This window comes from Sarcophilus harrisii, chromosome 1 (assembly GCF_902635505.1).
Source record: "Sarcophilus harrisii chromosome 1, mSarHar1.11, whole genome shotgun sequence".
In the NCBI taxonomy this organism is placed as follows: Eukaryota; Metazoa; Chordata; class Mammalia; order Dasyuromorphia; family Dasyuridae; genus Sarcophilus; species Sarcophilus harrisii.
In genome coordinates this window covers 685,698,338-685,715,162 of record NC_045426.1, presented here as the reverse complement: position 1 = coordinate 685,715,162, position 16,825 = coordinate 685,698,338, and the positions used below count along the sequence as shown (strand labels likewise).

Below are 16,825 nucleotides of genomic sequence, written 5' to 3'. Positions count from 1 at the left end.
ATTTCATAGGGAGAGGAGAGGAGGGAGTACCAGGAAAGGGACATCTTCCTACCAGTGGGGGCGTGCAGAAAGATAATGGACACCCCTTGAGAAGGGTGGGCTTCCCGTCCCAGAGGTCTTTAAGCAGCTGGAGGATCATTGGTCAGGAAGGGATGTCCAGTCCAGGTTGGACAGGGTGGCCTCTGAAACTCCAGTTTCAAGGCTATGCAGAAGAAAGATTATTTTGCCAATGGCTTCAAGTTGAGTTTGGAGGGGGTCGAATGTGAAAGCGGGAAGGCTTTTTGGGGTGTTTCAGTCATTTCAATCCTGCTTGTGACCCATTTGGGGTTTTCTTGGCAAAGATACCGGAGTGGCTGGCCATTTCCTTCTCCAGCTTATTTCACAGATGAGGAAACTGAGGCGATGGGAAAAGTGATTTGCCCGGCATCACATGAGCTAGTGAGGTGTGTGAGGTGGGATTTGAATTGGGGTTTTCCTGACTCCAGGAGTGTCCTTGCCACCTAGCTGCCCCACCTAGGAGGAGGACATTTCTGCTAAGACCATGGCAATGCGCGCATGCACGGGCTCCATAAGGGCCTGGACTTTGCAATTCCTGGCCTTAAAGCAGATCTGCCCAAGAGCGCAAATGTGAAAGTTCGGGACCTGAATCCTGGTCTTGCCGCCTTGACAGAACCAGTGGCTTATGTGGCCTCTGGACTAGGGTCAGATTGAAGGGAAGGGGAGGGAGCAGCTTCAGGAGAAGCTGTAGGGGCTGAAACTGAGAGGCCTGAGGGAAATGGAAGAAAGCAAGCCCCCTCCCCCACCCATCGGGAAGATGCCCAACTGGCAAACGTGATGCCCATGGGCACAATAAAGCCGGGCCCGCGGAGTGACCGAACAACAGCGCTGCACAGGATTGTTTGTGGGGTGAAAGAGGAAGCGGGAAAAGGGGGCAGAGGGCTAGGAGGATTAGGGAAGGCCTTCTTCAAAGGAGCGGGGAGGTGAGGGCACTTGTAAACTGATGACGCAGGAAGTGGAGGACGCGGGAGCAATGCGAGAGGAGGGGGGCGCCCGGGTGCCCCGCGGGGGCAGGGATGGTCCCGGCTGCGGACGGGAGTTCCGTGACCTCTGGAGAAGAGGCAGCGGAGAGCCGGCTCGCCCCAGGTCGGGGCAGCAGGAAGCGGAGTGATGCTCCTGGCGGAGTCAGGGACCGGGGATGGAGGCGGGGCTGGGAGGAGCCCTCGGTCAGGTGTGGGGCCCCGGGGAAGGGGGCGGGGCGGGCGTGATGCTGGGGGCGGGCGGGGCGGGGCCTGGGGGGGGGGGCCTGCGGGTGACGCGCTCGCTCAGTCGCGCTGGGCTCGGGGCCGGGGCGGACGGGCCGTTCCGGGTGCGCGGCGCTGGCGGACCTCGCCGGCGGGGAGGATGAACACCATCAAGAACGTGCCGGCGCGGGTGCTGAGCCGCAGGCCGGGCCACAGCCTGGAGGCCGAGCGGGAGCAGTTCGACAAGACGCAGGCAAGGAAGGCGCCGGGAGCGCAGACAGCGCCGCGCAGCCCCGCGCCCCGGGCACGGCAGCGCAGCCGGGGGCGGGGGCGCGGGGCGCGGGGCGCGGGGCGCGGGGGGCGGGGGGCGCGGGGCCGGCCCGGGAGGGGCCCCGCCCCCATTGTGAGGCCGCGGCTCGGGCGCCGGCAGGGACGGGCCGGCAGCTGGGCCGGCAGCGCGCCCTGCAGAGCGGGACACTGAGGCCGGGGCGGGGAGGGGGCTGTCCGGGGGCGGCGGCGGCGGGCAGGGCGGCGGGGAGCCCCGCGAAACCGGCCTTCGGGCGCCCTTCCCCGCGCGGGCGCCCATGTGCTGCGTGTCACCGGCCTCCCGTGGGGCTTCCCACGCGTGTGCGGCCGAGGCGGGCCGTGCGCGGGGACCGCGGGGTCGTCCGGAGCGCTGTGGCGGTGTGCGGGGGTCACGCTCGGGGGCGTGTCCATGTGTCAGCGCCTCCGGGCCCAGCCGCGCGTGTGTCCCTGTGTGTGTGTGTGTGTGTGTGTGTGTGTCCCTGTGTGTGTGTGTGTGTGCGTGTGTGTGTGTGTGTCTGTGTGTGTGTCCCCGTGTGTGTGTCCCTGTGTGGATCTCGGCGTGGGGTTCGCGTGTAAAGGCGTAGCGCCCCCCGGGCAGTTCAGTGTTTGCGCCCCTTTTCCCGGTTTCTCTGGGCATTCATGAGACAAAGGCTGGGGCCGGGGCCAGGGGGCACTGGCACGGAGGGGACACACCTGTCTGCAGGGCCCGAGAACTTGCCCTTTCCAGGGCTCCTAAGCCTGGAGGAGGAGGGGCTGGTAGGGTGGGGGATGGCGCAGAGAGGGCCACCCAGTCACCCCCTCCCCCGGTCCTGGGCCTTCACCCCTCTGCCTCTCCTAGCCCAGAGCTCTCCCGGAGTAAATGTCCAGAGGTTTCCCTGACTTAAGTAAACATGGGTTCTGCCGCCTCACTCGTGCCCGGGGCCCTGGCAGCGGCCGAGCAGAGGGGAGGGCTCTCCTGCCCAGCCCCTTCCCCAGGGGAGCCGGCCCGGGGGCTCAGCCCAGGAGATTCTGCTTCTGGACCACAGGGCCATCTGTTCTACAACTGCAGTTGACATTTACATTGTGCTTTAAAATTTGCAAAGGGTTTTGCCTGCACGGTTTCGTTTGAGCCCCTCAAACAAGGCGACTTCCTGCCCCGGATGTACCTGGGAAGGACGGGGGGCTGCCCAGAGCATCCAGGGTGGTTTGATTTGACCGAGGGTCCTCTGCCGACCCCCTGCCTCATGGGCTTGCAGATCTAGCTCAGGGTCAGGCTTTGCACTTTCCAGAGGAGGGAACTGAGGCACCGCAGGTTATGGGATTGGGGAGCAGAGGCAGAGCTTGGAGACCTCAGCTGCCCGTTCCTTTCAGGTGAGGAGATTGAGAGCCAGAAGAGCCGAGGGGCAGTGGGCGGAATCAGCAGTGATATGGCAGGTTGTGTTGTGGAAGGGGGTGTCACAGGGGCCCCAGGGGGCAGGACCAGGAGCCGGGCATTGGGTGGAAGTTGCTGATTTAGACTCGATGTCAGAAAGAACCTCCTAACAGTGAGAAGTGTCCCAAAGAAGGCCGGTGGCCTTCGGGAGGTGGAGCAGTTTTTCCTTCATTGGAGGCCCTCCAGCAAAAGGCCACTTGTTGGGGAGGCCACGGTGGAGATTCTCAGCCAGGTGTGGGCCGTGGAACCCTCAGGCCTCTCCAGTCCCTTTTGCTCTGCTTGGGAGGCAGGTAGGACAGGGAGGGAGGATTAAACCCATTTTACAGATGAGAAAGCTGGGGCTCAGAAAAGAACTTGTTTGTCTTAACTGAGCATGGGAGCAGTTTGGAACCTAGGTCTGCCTGAATGCACCATCCACCGCACCACACTGCCTCCGATGCCTTCTCAGATGCATTCGCTGAAGTATTGGGGGGCTGGCAAGCTCGGTCTCAGGAAGGAGAAGTTGGGAGCCCCTTTTCAAGACTGGATCGCAAGGAACTACAGCGATCTTTCTCTCCATCCATCTCCCCCTCCCATCCCCAAGCTTTTGATTCAAATTTCCTTAGCGGAAGCGCTTCCGTTTCCTTTCCTCTGGACTGCAGTTTACCAGAGAGACCTATTATCTCGTCAGTGCCAAGGTGAAAAGTTGTATATATGTGGTCAGACTTGTTTGCCTGAGCTCTGGCCCAAATACAAACATGTGCACACCCTCTTATTAAATACCTGCTTCTCACAACACTTCCGGCCCCGTGCGGGCCTCCTCCAGCTCCTCACTGGGTTCCAGAGCCCAACAGGGTTCTGAAGCCAGTTCTGAAGCACGCAGGGCCCTCTGCCGAGAGAGTCTTATCTCGAATACTAGGACCAGTCAAACAGCAAGCCTTTATTAAGCTCCTACTGTATGTCCCGCATTGTACTAAGCCCCATGAGTACAGAATCACTCAATTAATTCGCCTTTGTTAAGGGCCTACTGTGTGCCAGGTATATCACCCCATGCCTGCTGTCTCCTCTGAGACCCTCCTTTTGAGAGCAGGGATTGGCTGAATTTTCAGTTTACTTTTCCAGGACTTAACACAGTGTTTTGCAAATAATAAAAGCTTAGTAAATACATTCTATTCATTCAGTGTTTGAGGCCCTTGAGAAGGACTAGACTGGGACTGTGATGTCATTGGTCTGGGGTCTCCTAGGTGAAAAAGGTCCTACAGCTAGGAAAGGTCAAAGGCAAGATTCAAACTTGGGTCTTCCTGGTTTTCTCTCAATCAATATTTATAGGTGATGGGGAGGGAGAGAAGTTACCAGGACAATGGAACCAGAGCTAGAAGGGATCTCAGGTGTCCCCTCATTTTATAGAGAAGGAAGTTGAGATCTAGGGAACATCCAGCAGCTACCAAAGCCAGAGACCTCAGCGTCATTGCCCTGTCCTTTTCATTTGAAGTCTTCAGAAGCATTGGTGCCATTGGGGCTCGGGGCTCCACATGCCCTCCACGCCTAGAATGCCCCTCCCTCGGAACTTTGAATTCCCTCAGCTCTCCTGGAGCCTCAATGCCAGGGAAAGTCTCCCGACCTCGGCCTCTTCCGGGCTCCCTCCCCCACTTCCTGACAAAAATTACTTTATTTTTACATTGTACATGTTTTGTGACCTTGATCTTACCTCCTTTGGATCTTAATTCCATTAGATCTGACATGGAACTGGGTGATCTCTGAGATTCCTCTGTCTGTCATCCTGTGAGCCTGTGGAGATATTCCTTTTATTTCCCTAGAGCAGGAAAGGGACTTCAAAAGCCACCTGATCTGACCTTTCCATTGTACCAATGAGGAAACTGAGCTCCAGAGAGATTAAGCAGAGACACCTGGGTGGTCAGCACAACTGGTGGGATTTGAACCCAGGGCCTCTGACTCCAGAAGGGAGGGGGAAGGACCAAGCAGTTAGTTATTCAGTACCTACTGTGTGAAGGGTACCATGCTAAGCTAGTGTCTACAAATATTATGCCCTTCCAGGGCCTGCCCTTTGTTCACATGTCCCATTCTGGCCCCTTCAAAATTCCCCAAGATAGAATGTAAACTTCTAAAGAACAGACTGTGGTTTCCGCTTTTGTGTCTCAATTGTCTAGCCTAGCACATAGTAGGTTCTTCATGGATTTGAATTTGTCTTTACCTAACCGAGTCACTTGAGACTGGTCACCCATCAAGGCTCCTTACTGTCTCTTCTCATCAGGACTGGAGTAGGAAGACATCTGGCCTCAGATACTTCCTAGTCGTGTGACTCTGGGCAAATCACCTCAGTTTCCTCATCTGTAAAATGAGCTGGAGAAGGAAATGGCAAACGCTCCAGTATCTTTGCCAGGACAACCCTAAATGGGGTCACCAAGAGTTGGACGTGACTGAACACCTCTACTTAATTGAGGCTGAAATGTCCTTTGTGCCACAGTCACTGCCCATCAGCAGGTTTTGCTTTCCAGGCTTCCATGTTTGCAGAGGGCCAGCCGTCTGATGTCTTTGACTCTTAGAATCCAGTCCCTACAAGTAGCCTGTAACCCCTGTTTTCACTTTGGAATAAGAAAAGTGCAGGCGCCCCCCTCCCCCCCGCCTCCTGTGATTAACAGTAACCTTGAGACGCCAGCAGGCCCCCACCTGATGAGCAGTGAGAATCATCTGCCCAGAAATGGCTCTGCAGATTATTAATTTATCACCTCGATTACCATCATCGCCCTACAGTATCCCACTTGCTCTCGGCCCTGACGTCCAATTCATAAAAACTGAATGTGGTTTTAAAATTCTGACCCTTTTAGCGGTACCAGAGGCAAGTTACCGGGCTCCGACACCGATAGAAATGTTTATTGTTTGAGCAGAATGTAAATTAGGCAAGGATGTTCCATAGGACTAACCATCTCTGGGAGAAGCAGTGTGGCCCGGTGGACAGAGCCCCGGACTTGGAATCAGGACATTGTTCTCTGTTCAAATCCTACTTTTGACCTTCTTGTTAATTAGTCGATTAATTAAGATTGGGTCTTTCTGTCTTATTTAGGCTGGAGATTCACTCATGAGCTGCTCCTGTCTTAATTGGCTCAGAAGCTTTAACCTGTTCCATTTTTCTAACCCAAGTTACTTCATCTCTTGGTTCTCTGTTCCCAGAGGTCACCTTATCGGTGCAAGATTCAGTGTGGACAAATGCCCAGCCTTAGCCCCGCCGTAGCTGAGAACTCCCAAACTCAAGGGATTCTCTGGCCTCAGCCTCCCCCACTAGTGGGGATCCTAGGGATATACCTCCATATGTCAGACTTTCTTTTTTTTCAAAAACTTTCAATTGGTAGCACCTTTGTCCAAATCCTTTCTCCTTTCATATAACAAGGAGGGAGAAAAAATGTTCAGTGAAACCTCTGCAGTATTCTACACCCTTAGCCCCACTCCGCAAAGAATCAATCAGTCAATCAACAAACATCAGCTAAGTGATTACCCAGTATGTCTGGGACTGTGAATAGGTGCTGGGGATACGGGGAACACCCCTAAACAGTCTCTGCTCTTAAGAAGGGCAACATGTAGTAAATAGGTATTATATATACAGAGTGGCTAAACACCTCCGACTCTTTAAGTAGGGTTGTTAGAAGTCACTTTGCCTCTGGGTCTCAGTTTCCCCATCTGTAAAACAGGAAGTAATAGTATGAGTCACAAAAGGGTAGTTGGGAGGATCAAACTGGAAGGGAAATGCTTTGCATCTACAGGCTCTCTGCCTGGATCAAATGCTTTGCCAGTGTTTAAACACCTACTGAATGTCAGTTGTTATTGAGGCAATGGATCAAAGGTGAATCTGGCAGCGGATTCTGGACCCAGGTGTTTTCCAGGCCTCTTGGTGTGTGATGGCTAAGATAATGACCCTTGGTGTGCCTCCGGGTCCCACCCCCGGTTTTTGTGAGGCCCCAGGAGGATCATGCTGGGAAAGATCCCTGCCAACCTAGAAACCCATGAGAGATGCCTGGCTCATTCCTTCAGGAGGGATTTTGTACCCTTAGGTCAAGGACTTGGGATTTCAGTAAGCCCATTATCAGCTGGCCTTGAACCCATCAATTCACAGGCATTTGTGAAATACTTACTGTGTGCTAGACACCGAAAGGACAGAGGAAAATAAAAGCAACTATCCTCCAAACGTTTGCTTTCTATTGGGAGAATCATGTATGTATATACACAAATACATAATTACGCAGCTTCACTACACATCAATACGTAAATATAATATCAGGGTTTTTTTTGGAGGGAGGCACAAACTTCTGGGTTGGGAAATCAGAAAAGGCCTCCCAGAAAAAAAGGAGGCTTGAGCCATGCTTTGAAAGCAAATTTAATAGGTCAAGTCAACTCTATATGGGGTTCTGAGGCAAAGAAAGGCAAGACTCCCCAGAATAACCCAGCTAAGTCTTAGGGTTTTGCTCAGGAAGGACTTGGCCCAAATCATAAAGCCAGTCAGTGTCAGAGGCTAGACTTTCAGATATAGTTTACACGTTATTTATTTGGATATGTGGCTTATCGCTCTTATTATATTTCCATTTCTTTCTTTCTTCTTCTTCTTCTTCTTTTTTTTTTTTTTTTTAAAGGGATGGGTCTCAATAAGTGTTTGGAAGAAGCAGAGAAAGCCTTTAATTGTCTCGGACAGGTCAGAGAGTTGTCAGACACTGTTTTCATTCACCCATTCTTCAGTGAGATTCCTGCAGTACTTTTTGAAGATTAATAAATAACAATAAGGTGCATAGTATAGTGGCTACAGAGCCAGCTTGGAGTCAGGAACCAATCAATCAGCAGGCATTTATTAAGCACTTATTAAGATTGGAGTTCCAGTCCTGCTCCTGAAGTAAGATGGTTTTGTAGATCTGGGTGGGCTCTTAACGAGGAGTCCTGGTCAAGTCCAGGAAGTGCCCACCGGGTATTCCGAGTCCCTTCCTGCCTTCCCCTCACAGAATTAATTACTCTCCTGTCCAGAAAGACCCCTTGATCTAACTGTGGGCTTCCTAATTGGATCTAACTAATTGATCTAATGTGGGTCTTTGAATGTTAGCCACCCTGTGAGAAAGATATTATCCTCATTTTTACAGATTAAGAAACTGAGGCTTAAGAAGCCCAAGAAACTTGGGCAGGATCACACAACCCGGGATGGCTTGCTTCCGAGCCTAGCACTCTTTCTGCTCTGCCACAAATAAAAGGATTCAGTTGCCAAGTTGAGGAGATGGAATTTAAGCCCAGTCACCTCAATCTTATTCTAACAATATCTTAAAGCGGTGACGTCTCCGTCAGATGGAATTGGGGTGGGGAGAGGAGGAAGATCCATGAAATAAGATCACCCTAGACGGCCAGTCTGGGGACAAGGAGCCAGAGTGGGAGATTGGGTTGGGGTTCCCCCCCCACACTCCTGGTGGGGCCTCTCTTGGAACAGAAGGGATGAGGCAGGTGCTTGCATATCATTTTTCTCCGCACGCTAGACAAATTTCTAAGCCCTCTGTCCCTCTGAAGGCCTGAGCAAGAGCCCCCCTTCCTCAGGGATGTCTTGGCCGGCAATGGAGTCTGTCCTTCCATTTTAAACTTTCCAAGATGGATGGGTGAGGGGCTGTGGGAATGAGGCTTTGAAAGTGGTTAATATTTAATGGGATCGCTCCCAGGAATATCAAATGAACTCCCTTCCAGATTGAATTGCTGGGAAGAAGCCTGGAAACTGAATGTATATATACATCAATCAATAAAACGTTTGTCCGTCCAACCACCTATCCATCCATCTGTCCCTCTGTCTGTCTGTCTATATATATCTGTCTACCTGTCCCTGTGTTGGACCATTCATCCATTCGTGTCTTTTCATCTACCCATCTCTCTGTCCACCCATTTAGCTACACACACACACACACACATACACACACACACACTCTGCATATTAACTGCCATAGTATACTCTTCCCTTTCCTTACAGAAGGGATTGTCTAATCCTTGGTTGTGGCCCCTTTGCTTCTGGCTCCTGGCAGGGTGTTTTCAGGTAACCATCTTGGTTTCCTGAGAACCTAAGGGCTTAGTAAACCCTTAAGTGCTATTTCAAGGGTTATTATTATTAGCTCCTCAGCTGCTCGCCAGCCTCCCTTTCTCTCTCTTTTTGGGCCCACGTTGGGCTGGGAGGAGGGGGGAATGCTGTGGTGTAGGGTTTCTGGCTAGGGCAGCTTTTCAATGTGCCCATCTCAGATGCTGATAAGCTGCAGAAATAGGAAGCTTTGGGTCAGTCCTAAGCTGTGGGGGAGAGGGGGCTGTGAAGTCCCATCCCTCTCTCCCATTTGCTGGGCCTTATCAAGGTTGCAGTCTGGGTGTGGAACAGGGAGCTGGGGTGTGTGTGTGTGTGTGTGTGTGTGTTTATCTGGGGTGGGTTTATCTTTGTGTATATAATGCTCAGGTGAGTTCCCAGAAAACTTGCCCTGTGTCCTTGCCAGTCCCCTTGGTGATGGCGTGAACTTGAGAAGAGACAAGGCCTTCCTGGGTGCCGGCGGCTCGGCCCTGGGATGTCCCCGTCACCAAGGAGCTCCCACTGAGATGGGGGAGGTGGATGGCCCCTTCTCCCCTCCCCCAGCTTTGGAACCTCCAGAAACTCCAGGCTCAGTTTCCGTTTCTGACCCCAACCCCGATGAAGGGTCTTCACTTATTCCAGCCATTAATCACTTAACTCTGGGCTAGGCCCTATGCTAAAGACACAGTCTCTCTCTTCGAGGGACATATATTCTATCAAAAAAGCTCAGAGATGCAGATAATAAAATGGAAAGCATATGCAAAGTGATTTCCAAAGGAAATAGGCTCTAATGGCTGAGGTAGGGCACCTGAATGGTGTCTGGAAGGAAGTTGTTGTTATCTTTCACTCTGGACCAGGACTTCAGAAAGGGTATCCCCTTTCTGAGGGGATAAGTGAGGGAGGGCTGTTCAAGGTCACCAGCCTCGCTTTCTCCTCCGGAGCCTTCCGAGTCCAGTGGCCAGATATAGATCAGGATGGCCTGAGGTGGCCCTGGATGCAGTGGGAGGCCTTGACCTTTTTAGCCAAGGGCTTGAGCAGGTCTTAGTCTGACTGAAGCCACATCCTTTCAGTGAAGGATTTTGAAGGATTCTAAATCATAGAGGTACGGAGGGAGGGCATTCCCGCAGGGGGGACAGCCCATGCAAAGGCACAGAGGTGGGAGATGAACATGGCACATACAAGTACGTACTGGTAAAGGACTCTGGCTCAGGGGGAGAATCCAAGGGATGGCCTGATGAAGTAACAGTCCTTCGGAAGTGCTCTTGGGCTTTTGCCTCAGATCCAGGCAAATGAGGCTGGTGGTCGTCGATGGCTAGGACATGGCTGGGGATTGGGAGGTGCACTGAGTGTTGTTATTGTTGCAGCTGTTTTTGAACCATCTGATTGGTCAGAGAATAATCCTTCAGTTAGGAGCTTTAGCAAATTCCCTTGGTTATGGTATGCTGTAGTCGGACAGCAAGCATTTATTAAGCTCTTGCTGTATGCCAGGAGTAATGTAAGGTTCAGAACACCACTCTTGGAGTGACTGGTTTTTAGCTTAAGCACTGGCTCTCTTTCTAGCCACCTGACAAAAGGGTTCAAAGATCAAGAGAAGGATGGGGACCTTGGATGTCATCCAGGTCAGTCCCTAATTTTACAGATAAGGAAACTGAGCCTTGGAGAGGGATGAGAAAAGGATGTGCAGTCACGGAGCAGATTCAGATCTCTGGAGGCCACTTTGCCCGGGAGCAGATTCGGTAAATGTCTTCACTTCCTTGGGTAGTTTTCTCATCCATGGAATGAGGGGGTTGGACTAAAGCCCCCCAGAATCCCTGGATCCTAAATTTGCACGGGGAGGAAGTAGCGGAACTAAGGTCCTAACTTCAAATCTGTCCCCGCTTTTTCTCCTCATCACCCTGATCAATCAGATGGTCTAGAAATGGGGAGGAGCCTGCGTCAATATCATCTACTCCAACCTAGCCTGGGGGAGGAGCCTGTGTCAATGTCACCTACTCCAGTCCAACCTGGGGAGGAGCCTGTGTCAATGTCACCTACTCCAACCCAACCTGGGGAGGAGCCTGTGTCAATGTCACCTACTCCAACCCAACCTGGGGAGGAGCCTGTGTCAATGTCACCTACTCCAACCCAACCTGGGGAGGAACCTGTGTCAATGTCACCTACTTCAACCCAACCTGGGGAGGAGTCTGCTGAGTGACCTTGAAAGAAGTCTTCAGGCTATCAATCTCTTCTCTTATTTTTTCTCTTCTCTCCCCTTTCTTTCTCTCTCTTCTCTCTCTCCTTTTTTCTCCTCTTTCTCTTCTCTTTTTTCTTTTCTCTTCTCTTTTTTTCCTCTTTTCATTCTTCTTTTTTCTTCTCTTTCCTCTCCTCTTTTTTCTTTTCTTTCTCTTCTTTCTCTTCCTTTTTTCTTTTTTCTCTCCTCTCTTCCTTCTTTTTTCTTCTCCTTTCTTTTCTTTCTCTTCCTTTTTTCTTTCCTCTCTGCTCTTCTTTCCTCTTTTCTCTTTTTCCTTTCCTTCTCTCATCTCTTTTTTTTCAGGTTTCTCTTCTTTCTTCTCTTTTTCTTCTCTCTCTTTTTCCTCTTTCTCTCTCTTTCTGCCTGCCTCTGTCTCTGTCTCTCTCTGTCTCTCTTGCTGCCTGCCTTAGTTTTCTCATCTGTACAATGAGAGTCCTTCCGTCCCTGCTCGCTTCCCCGGGTTGCGAATCACTTTATAACCACAAACACTAATCATGCATCTACAAGTGATTATGGTTATTGTTATCTCCTTCCCCTGACATGGCGGGGACAGGCCCTAGTGGTTCACTGGGCTAACATGCCCTGCCAATGACACTTTCACTCTGACGGTCACTGGAGCAGAAATCTGGTCAAAGATTAACTAACATTTATGGGTGTTCTAGCTGAAGGGCTTAGGAAACAATGGGAGAGGGGAAGGAAGGCAGCCAGCCAGCCCCGAAGAGGAGCAGCTTGGTCCACGTGAACTGTAGTTATTTGCCAATCTCCCTCCTCCCTCCTCCCCTCTCATATTTATTTTTTTTAAAGTTAAGCAAAATCCTCTGTTATACTGAGCTCCATTGAGCATATTATGGGCATCCAGAGGACGCCGTGGCCTAGAATCGGGAAGACCCGAATTCCGATTCTGCCCCAGACACTCATACAACCTGGACAGATCATTTAGCCTCAGTTTCCTCAGCTGTAAAATGGAAATAATAATAACTACCTCCCATAGTTGCTGTGAGAATCAAATGAGATATTAATTATAAAGGACTTAGCACATAATTACATTACATTAGAACCTCTATATTATTCAGGCTTTTTTTTAGTCGTGTCCTACTCTTCATGACCCCATTTGGGAATGTCTTGGCAATTATACTAGAGTGGTTTTCCATCTCTTTCTCCACCTTACTTTACAGATGAATAAATTGAGGCACACAGGGTGAAGTGACTAGCCCAGGGTCACACAGCTAGTAAGTATTTGAGGCTGGATTTGACCTTAAGAAGACGAGTCTATCTGAATCCAGGCCCAGTACTCTGTGTACTATGGTGCCCCTAACATATATACGTTAGCTATTATTATTATAATTACCATGGGAGGGAGCCTCCCCAAACATTGGTTAAGTACCTATTCCACAGGATCCTAATCTGTCCAATACAATCTGTGGGTCCCTTTCACAATCTTAGTAACTGACGGAAATGCTACAGTTCAGTTAGCATTTCATAAAGATTAAGGTGTTGGGTTTTTCCAGTTCTAATTTTCAGACCCCCTGAAATCCCTCACAGGCCCCAGGTTCAGAACTCTTAGTGGGGAGTGAAAGGGCCCTCAGCATGCAGAGCATCCCCTCCCCTCAAGGAGCTTATTTTCCACTTTAGAGGTGGGGATACAAGATTAAATATAGTAAAAGGTAAATTGAGGAGGAAAAGAGCAGCCATCATTAGAGGAGTTCAGAGGAAAGAATTCTGGTTTTGAAATCAGGACCTGGTTCAGATATCTTGGGGAAATCTCTGGGCCTCAATTTCCCCTTCTGCTGAATCTTTACCATCACTTCTGTGATTCCCCTAATCATGGGCAATGGGTAGCCAAGATGCCCCAGACCCTAGCCGGACATCTTGGAGAACCAGGGCTGATAACAGATGGCCCAGCTTCCCCAGGCCCTACCAAGCACTTGGAGATCAGAGCGGACCTCAGAGCAGGAAGAAGGGATGAGCTTCCCCCCTGCCCTGGTGCCAGCCCCAAGCGTGTCCAAGGAAAGATTTCGGCTGCTCTCTCGGCCCTGGGAGCCAGCTCTGCCCTTCCTGGAGGCAGAGAGACCTGCCCGGGCTGCCTGGCCCTCATCATGCTGACAGGCCCGGGTGGAACCTCCCCCAGAGGAGAGCTCCCCAGGTGGGATCCGCCTGGGCTGGGAGTGGCGCACTTCCCCTAGGAGATAACTACCCGGCAGGGAGAGCCAGAGCCCCTTGGGTGTGGGGGAAGACAGGATGTGACTTCCTGGGCAGAAATGCCTGGTGGCTCCTTGGGAATCATCGCTCCAGGTCCGGCCGTACTGCCTGGCCCGAGGCCTCCACCCCAGAGCCGCTGCTGACTGTTCTTCTGCAAGGAGCCGAGCTCCAGGAGAGAGGATCGGGTCTGCCTGGGCCCCTGCAGGACAGAGACTCCCACCTGGTCAGCCTCAGAGTCTGGGCTCTTTCAGACAGCTCTGGGGCATATGGGGGAGAAGGATTAGCCTTCATCCACTTGGCCAAAGGGACCCAGCTAGGAACAGTGGCGAGTCAGCAAGCATGCATTAAGCATCAACTGTGTACCCAACGTCGTTCTGGGATTGGGGGAGGGGAGTTGTAGAGAGGTAGTTTTTGCCTTGGTGAATGAGAGCTATTCAGAAGTGGGATGGATTGTCTTGAGGGGCAGGGGGATGGGTCTCTCTTCTCTGGGGAGTCTTCAGGTAGAGAGGTTGGATGATCACTAGTTGGAGTGTTAGAGAGAGGATTCTTGGTCAGCTGTGGGTTGGACCTCTGAGGTCCTTTTAAGTCTGATTATTTATGGGAAATCCACCCAATCAGATCACGTCAACAAACATTTATTAAACACCTACTGTGTACGAGACATAGAGTATGAGACATAGAGCTGGGGATACGAAAAGGGGCAAAAGCAAGACCAAAGCCAATCAGCCCTGAGTTGCTCCTTTCATGCAAAGGTGCTGAATTTTTATTGAGATTTTGGATGCTCTCGAGATCCCCAGAACCTTTCCAAGAAGGATGCAATAATGCTAATAATAATAACAGCTAATATTTTTATAGCGCTTTAAGGTTTACAGAGTGATTTACAAATATTACCTCATTGGATCCTCATAGCACTGCTGGGCAGATACTCTTATTATTCCCATTTTATAGTTGAGTCACCCAGCTAAAGCGCCAGAGACTGAATTTGAACCCCTGACTCGGCCCGGCGCTCTGTCTGTTGGGCCGCCTCGGCCTTGGGGGGGATGAGGGGAAGGGGAGCCGGGTCCTCGCCCTCCCAGGATCTGGCTTCCCCGGCCATGACTCACGCTGTGGGCTGGCCGGGCAGGGCCGGTGATGTCACCCAGGTTCAGGAATGAGGCTGTTTGTCTCTGATTCATCACACCCCTGGAATCCTGGCAGGTTGGCCAGCTGCGGGAATTCTGCCTCCCTTGTCTGGAAGCCCAAAGAGGCCGCGGGATGCTGGGAACATCCTTCGCCTCTCTGGTCCCCATCAGCAAAATGTTCGGTAGGACCGCTCCATTGGCACCCTCTCACATTGTTTATTTTTTACTTGATGCATTTAAAAATTAGCATTCTGAGAAGGGTCCCCAGGCTCCACGGCTGCTCAAGGGCTCCAGAGACCAGGATTTTGGCCTCCACAAAAATGTTTTGGAAGTTTTGAATGAGGTCACTCGTCCACAAAAACCAGAACCTGTCCTCCAGAAGCTTCCACTCTACTGGGTCTGGGAAGGAGTCCCGGAAGCTTCTCAAGACCAGGGATCATTTACTTTGGCCTTTGCATTGCTAGTTTCTGGCACATAGTAGGTATTCAATAAATGGATACAAGTATACAGAATTTCAGTTGAGAGTCATTCAGTTAAGTCATTTATTAAGCACTTGTGGTATCTGGGATACAAAGAAAGGCAAAGGTGGCAGCTGGATAGCACAGTGGATAGAGCACTGACCCCGGAGTCAAGAGGACCTGAGTTCAAAACCAGCCTCAGGCACTAGCTGTGTGACTCTGGGCAAGTCACTTAACTTCAGTTGTCCCATTTCCCTCCCCAAACAAGGCAAAGGACAAGCCCTGCCTCAGAGAGCTTCCATTCTAGTGGAAGAAACTGCCTGCAATTAACTAGTCCAAAATATGGCAGGATAGATTGAACCTCCAGGCCATGGGGTCCCAGCCCTGCCTGAATGAAAATCAGTGGTTACTCATAGACATTGCATTTTGCCACATGACAAAAATAAAGTTATAAATCAGGCTTTGTTGGGGGCCACTCTGATCTCCAGCTCTATATGCATTTTGGGGGATTTCTCTAAATCCCCAGCCTCCCCAATGGCAGGAAATAGGGTTCTGTTTCTGAGGCTTAGACAAGATCTGAGTTAACAGGGCATAGTGAGATGGGAGCAAAGTGGGGCCTGGACCCCCCAAGAGGAGGAGGAGGGCCCTGTTACCTTCAGGGCGGGGTAACATTCCAATAAAGCCCAGTAAAGAAAAGGTTTTTTGTCACACGGACTTCTGTTCCATTTGAGGCTCCCTCACACCCCTGCCTCTTGGTAAGACCAGATAAGGTGGAAGTCTTAGAGTCAGGAAAGTCTGAGTTCAAATCCCAGCTCCAACACTTGATAGGTACATAGGCAAATCATTTGGTGTTTTGGCCTCAGTTTCCTCCTCTTGTCAAATGGAGCTGTTGTCTGCAGCACCTACATCACAGGGTGGTTGTGAGTCTCCATAGGAGGCAGTTTCTGAGATAATGTCCTTTGTAGGCCTCAGGTGTCCTCCAGCCATTCAGCAGCATTTATTATTTACTATTTATTTATTAAATAATTTATTAAAATACTTATTACATAATGCTATTTATTATTTACCATTTATTGATTGATTAAATAATTTGTTAAAATATTTATTACATAATGCTATTTATTATTTATTTATTAATTTCTTAAGTAAAACATTAATTAATTTACTAAGAGGACAGCTGGGTGATACAGTTGATAGACTGCTGGGCCTGGAGTCGGGAAAACCTAAATTCAGATGTGGTCTCAGACACCCCGTGATCTTGACATTCACGTCACTGTGTGCCTCGGTTTCCTCATCTGTAAAATGAGCTGGAGAAGGAAACAGCCCAACCACTCCAGCATCTTTTGTCAAGAAAACTCCAAATGGGCTCATGAGGAGTCATACGTGACTTGAAATGACTCAATAACACTTTATATTTTAGTTATTTCAGTTAGAAATGATTTGAGAACGAGTCACTATCCTGCCATTCTTGTTTCGTTGTTAGTAATAGCAATATTTATATAGCTCTCTTCACATAAAACTCCAAGCCTTAATTGTTATGCTTAGTAGTAAAATTAAATAACAGGAGAATCATGTTATGGCATTTATTCCTCATTGGGAAATTGGTGCTCGAATGATCCACACTTTACAAATGAGGAAACATTTTGAAAGGTGACTTGCTCAAGGTTGTCCTGCTGGATTTGAACTCGGTGCCCTGCCCCCTGCCTGTAAAGCCCAAAACTCTAGAGGAGTACTTGCTGCTATTCTGGCCACTATAGAGTCTGGGTATTCAGTAAGTGCTAAATTTTTGCAGCCTGCCACAACT

General features: G+C 50.4%; 1 protein-coding gene across 1 annotated transcript in view; it reads left to right on the top strand.

Annotated features, from left to right (window-relative positions):
- Positions 1-1,296: 1,296 nt before the first annotated feature.
- Positions 1,297-16,825, top strand: part of HIP1R (huntingtin interacting protein 1 related) — a 68,822-nt gene continuing 53,293 nt past the window's right edge. The window contains exon 1 of the mRNA XM_031948482.1: positions 1,297-1,494. Within this exon, the coding sequence (XP_031804342.1) occupies positions 1,402-1,494 (93 nt within the window). The 5' untranslated portion in view covers positions 1,297-1,401. The remainder of the gene's footprint in view (positions 1,495-16,825) is intronic.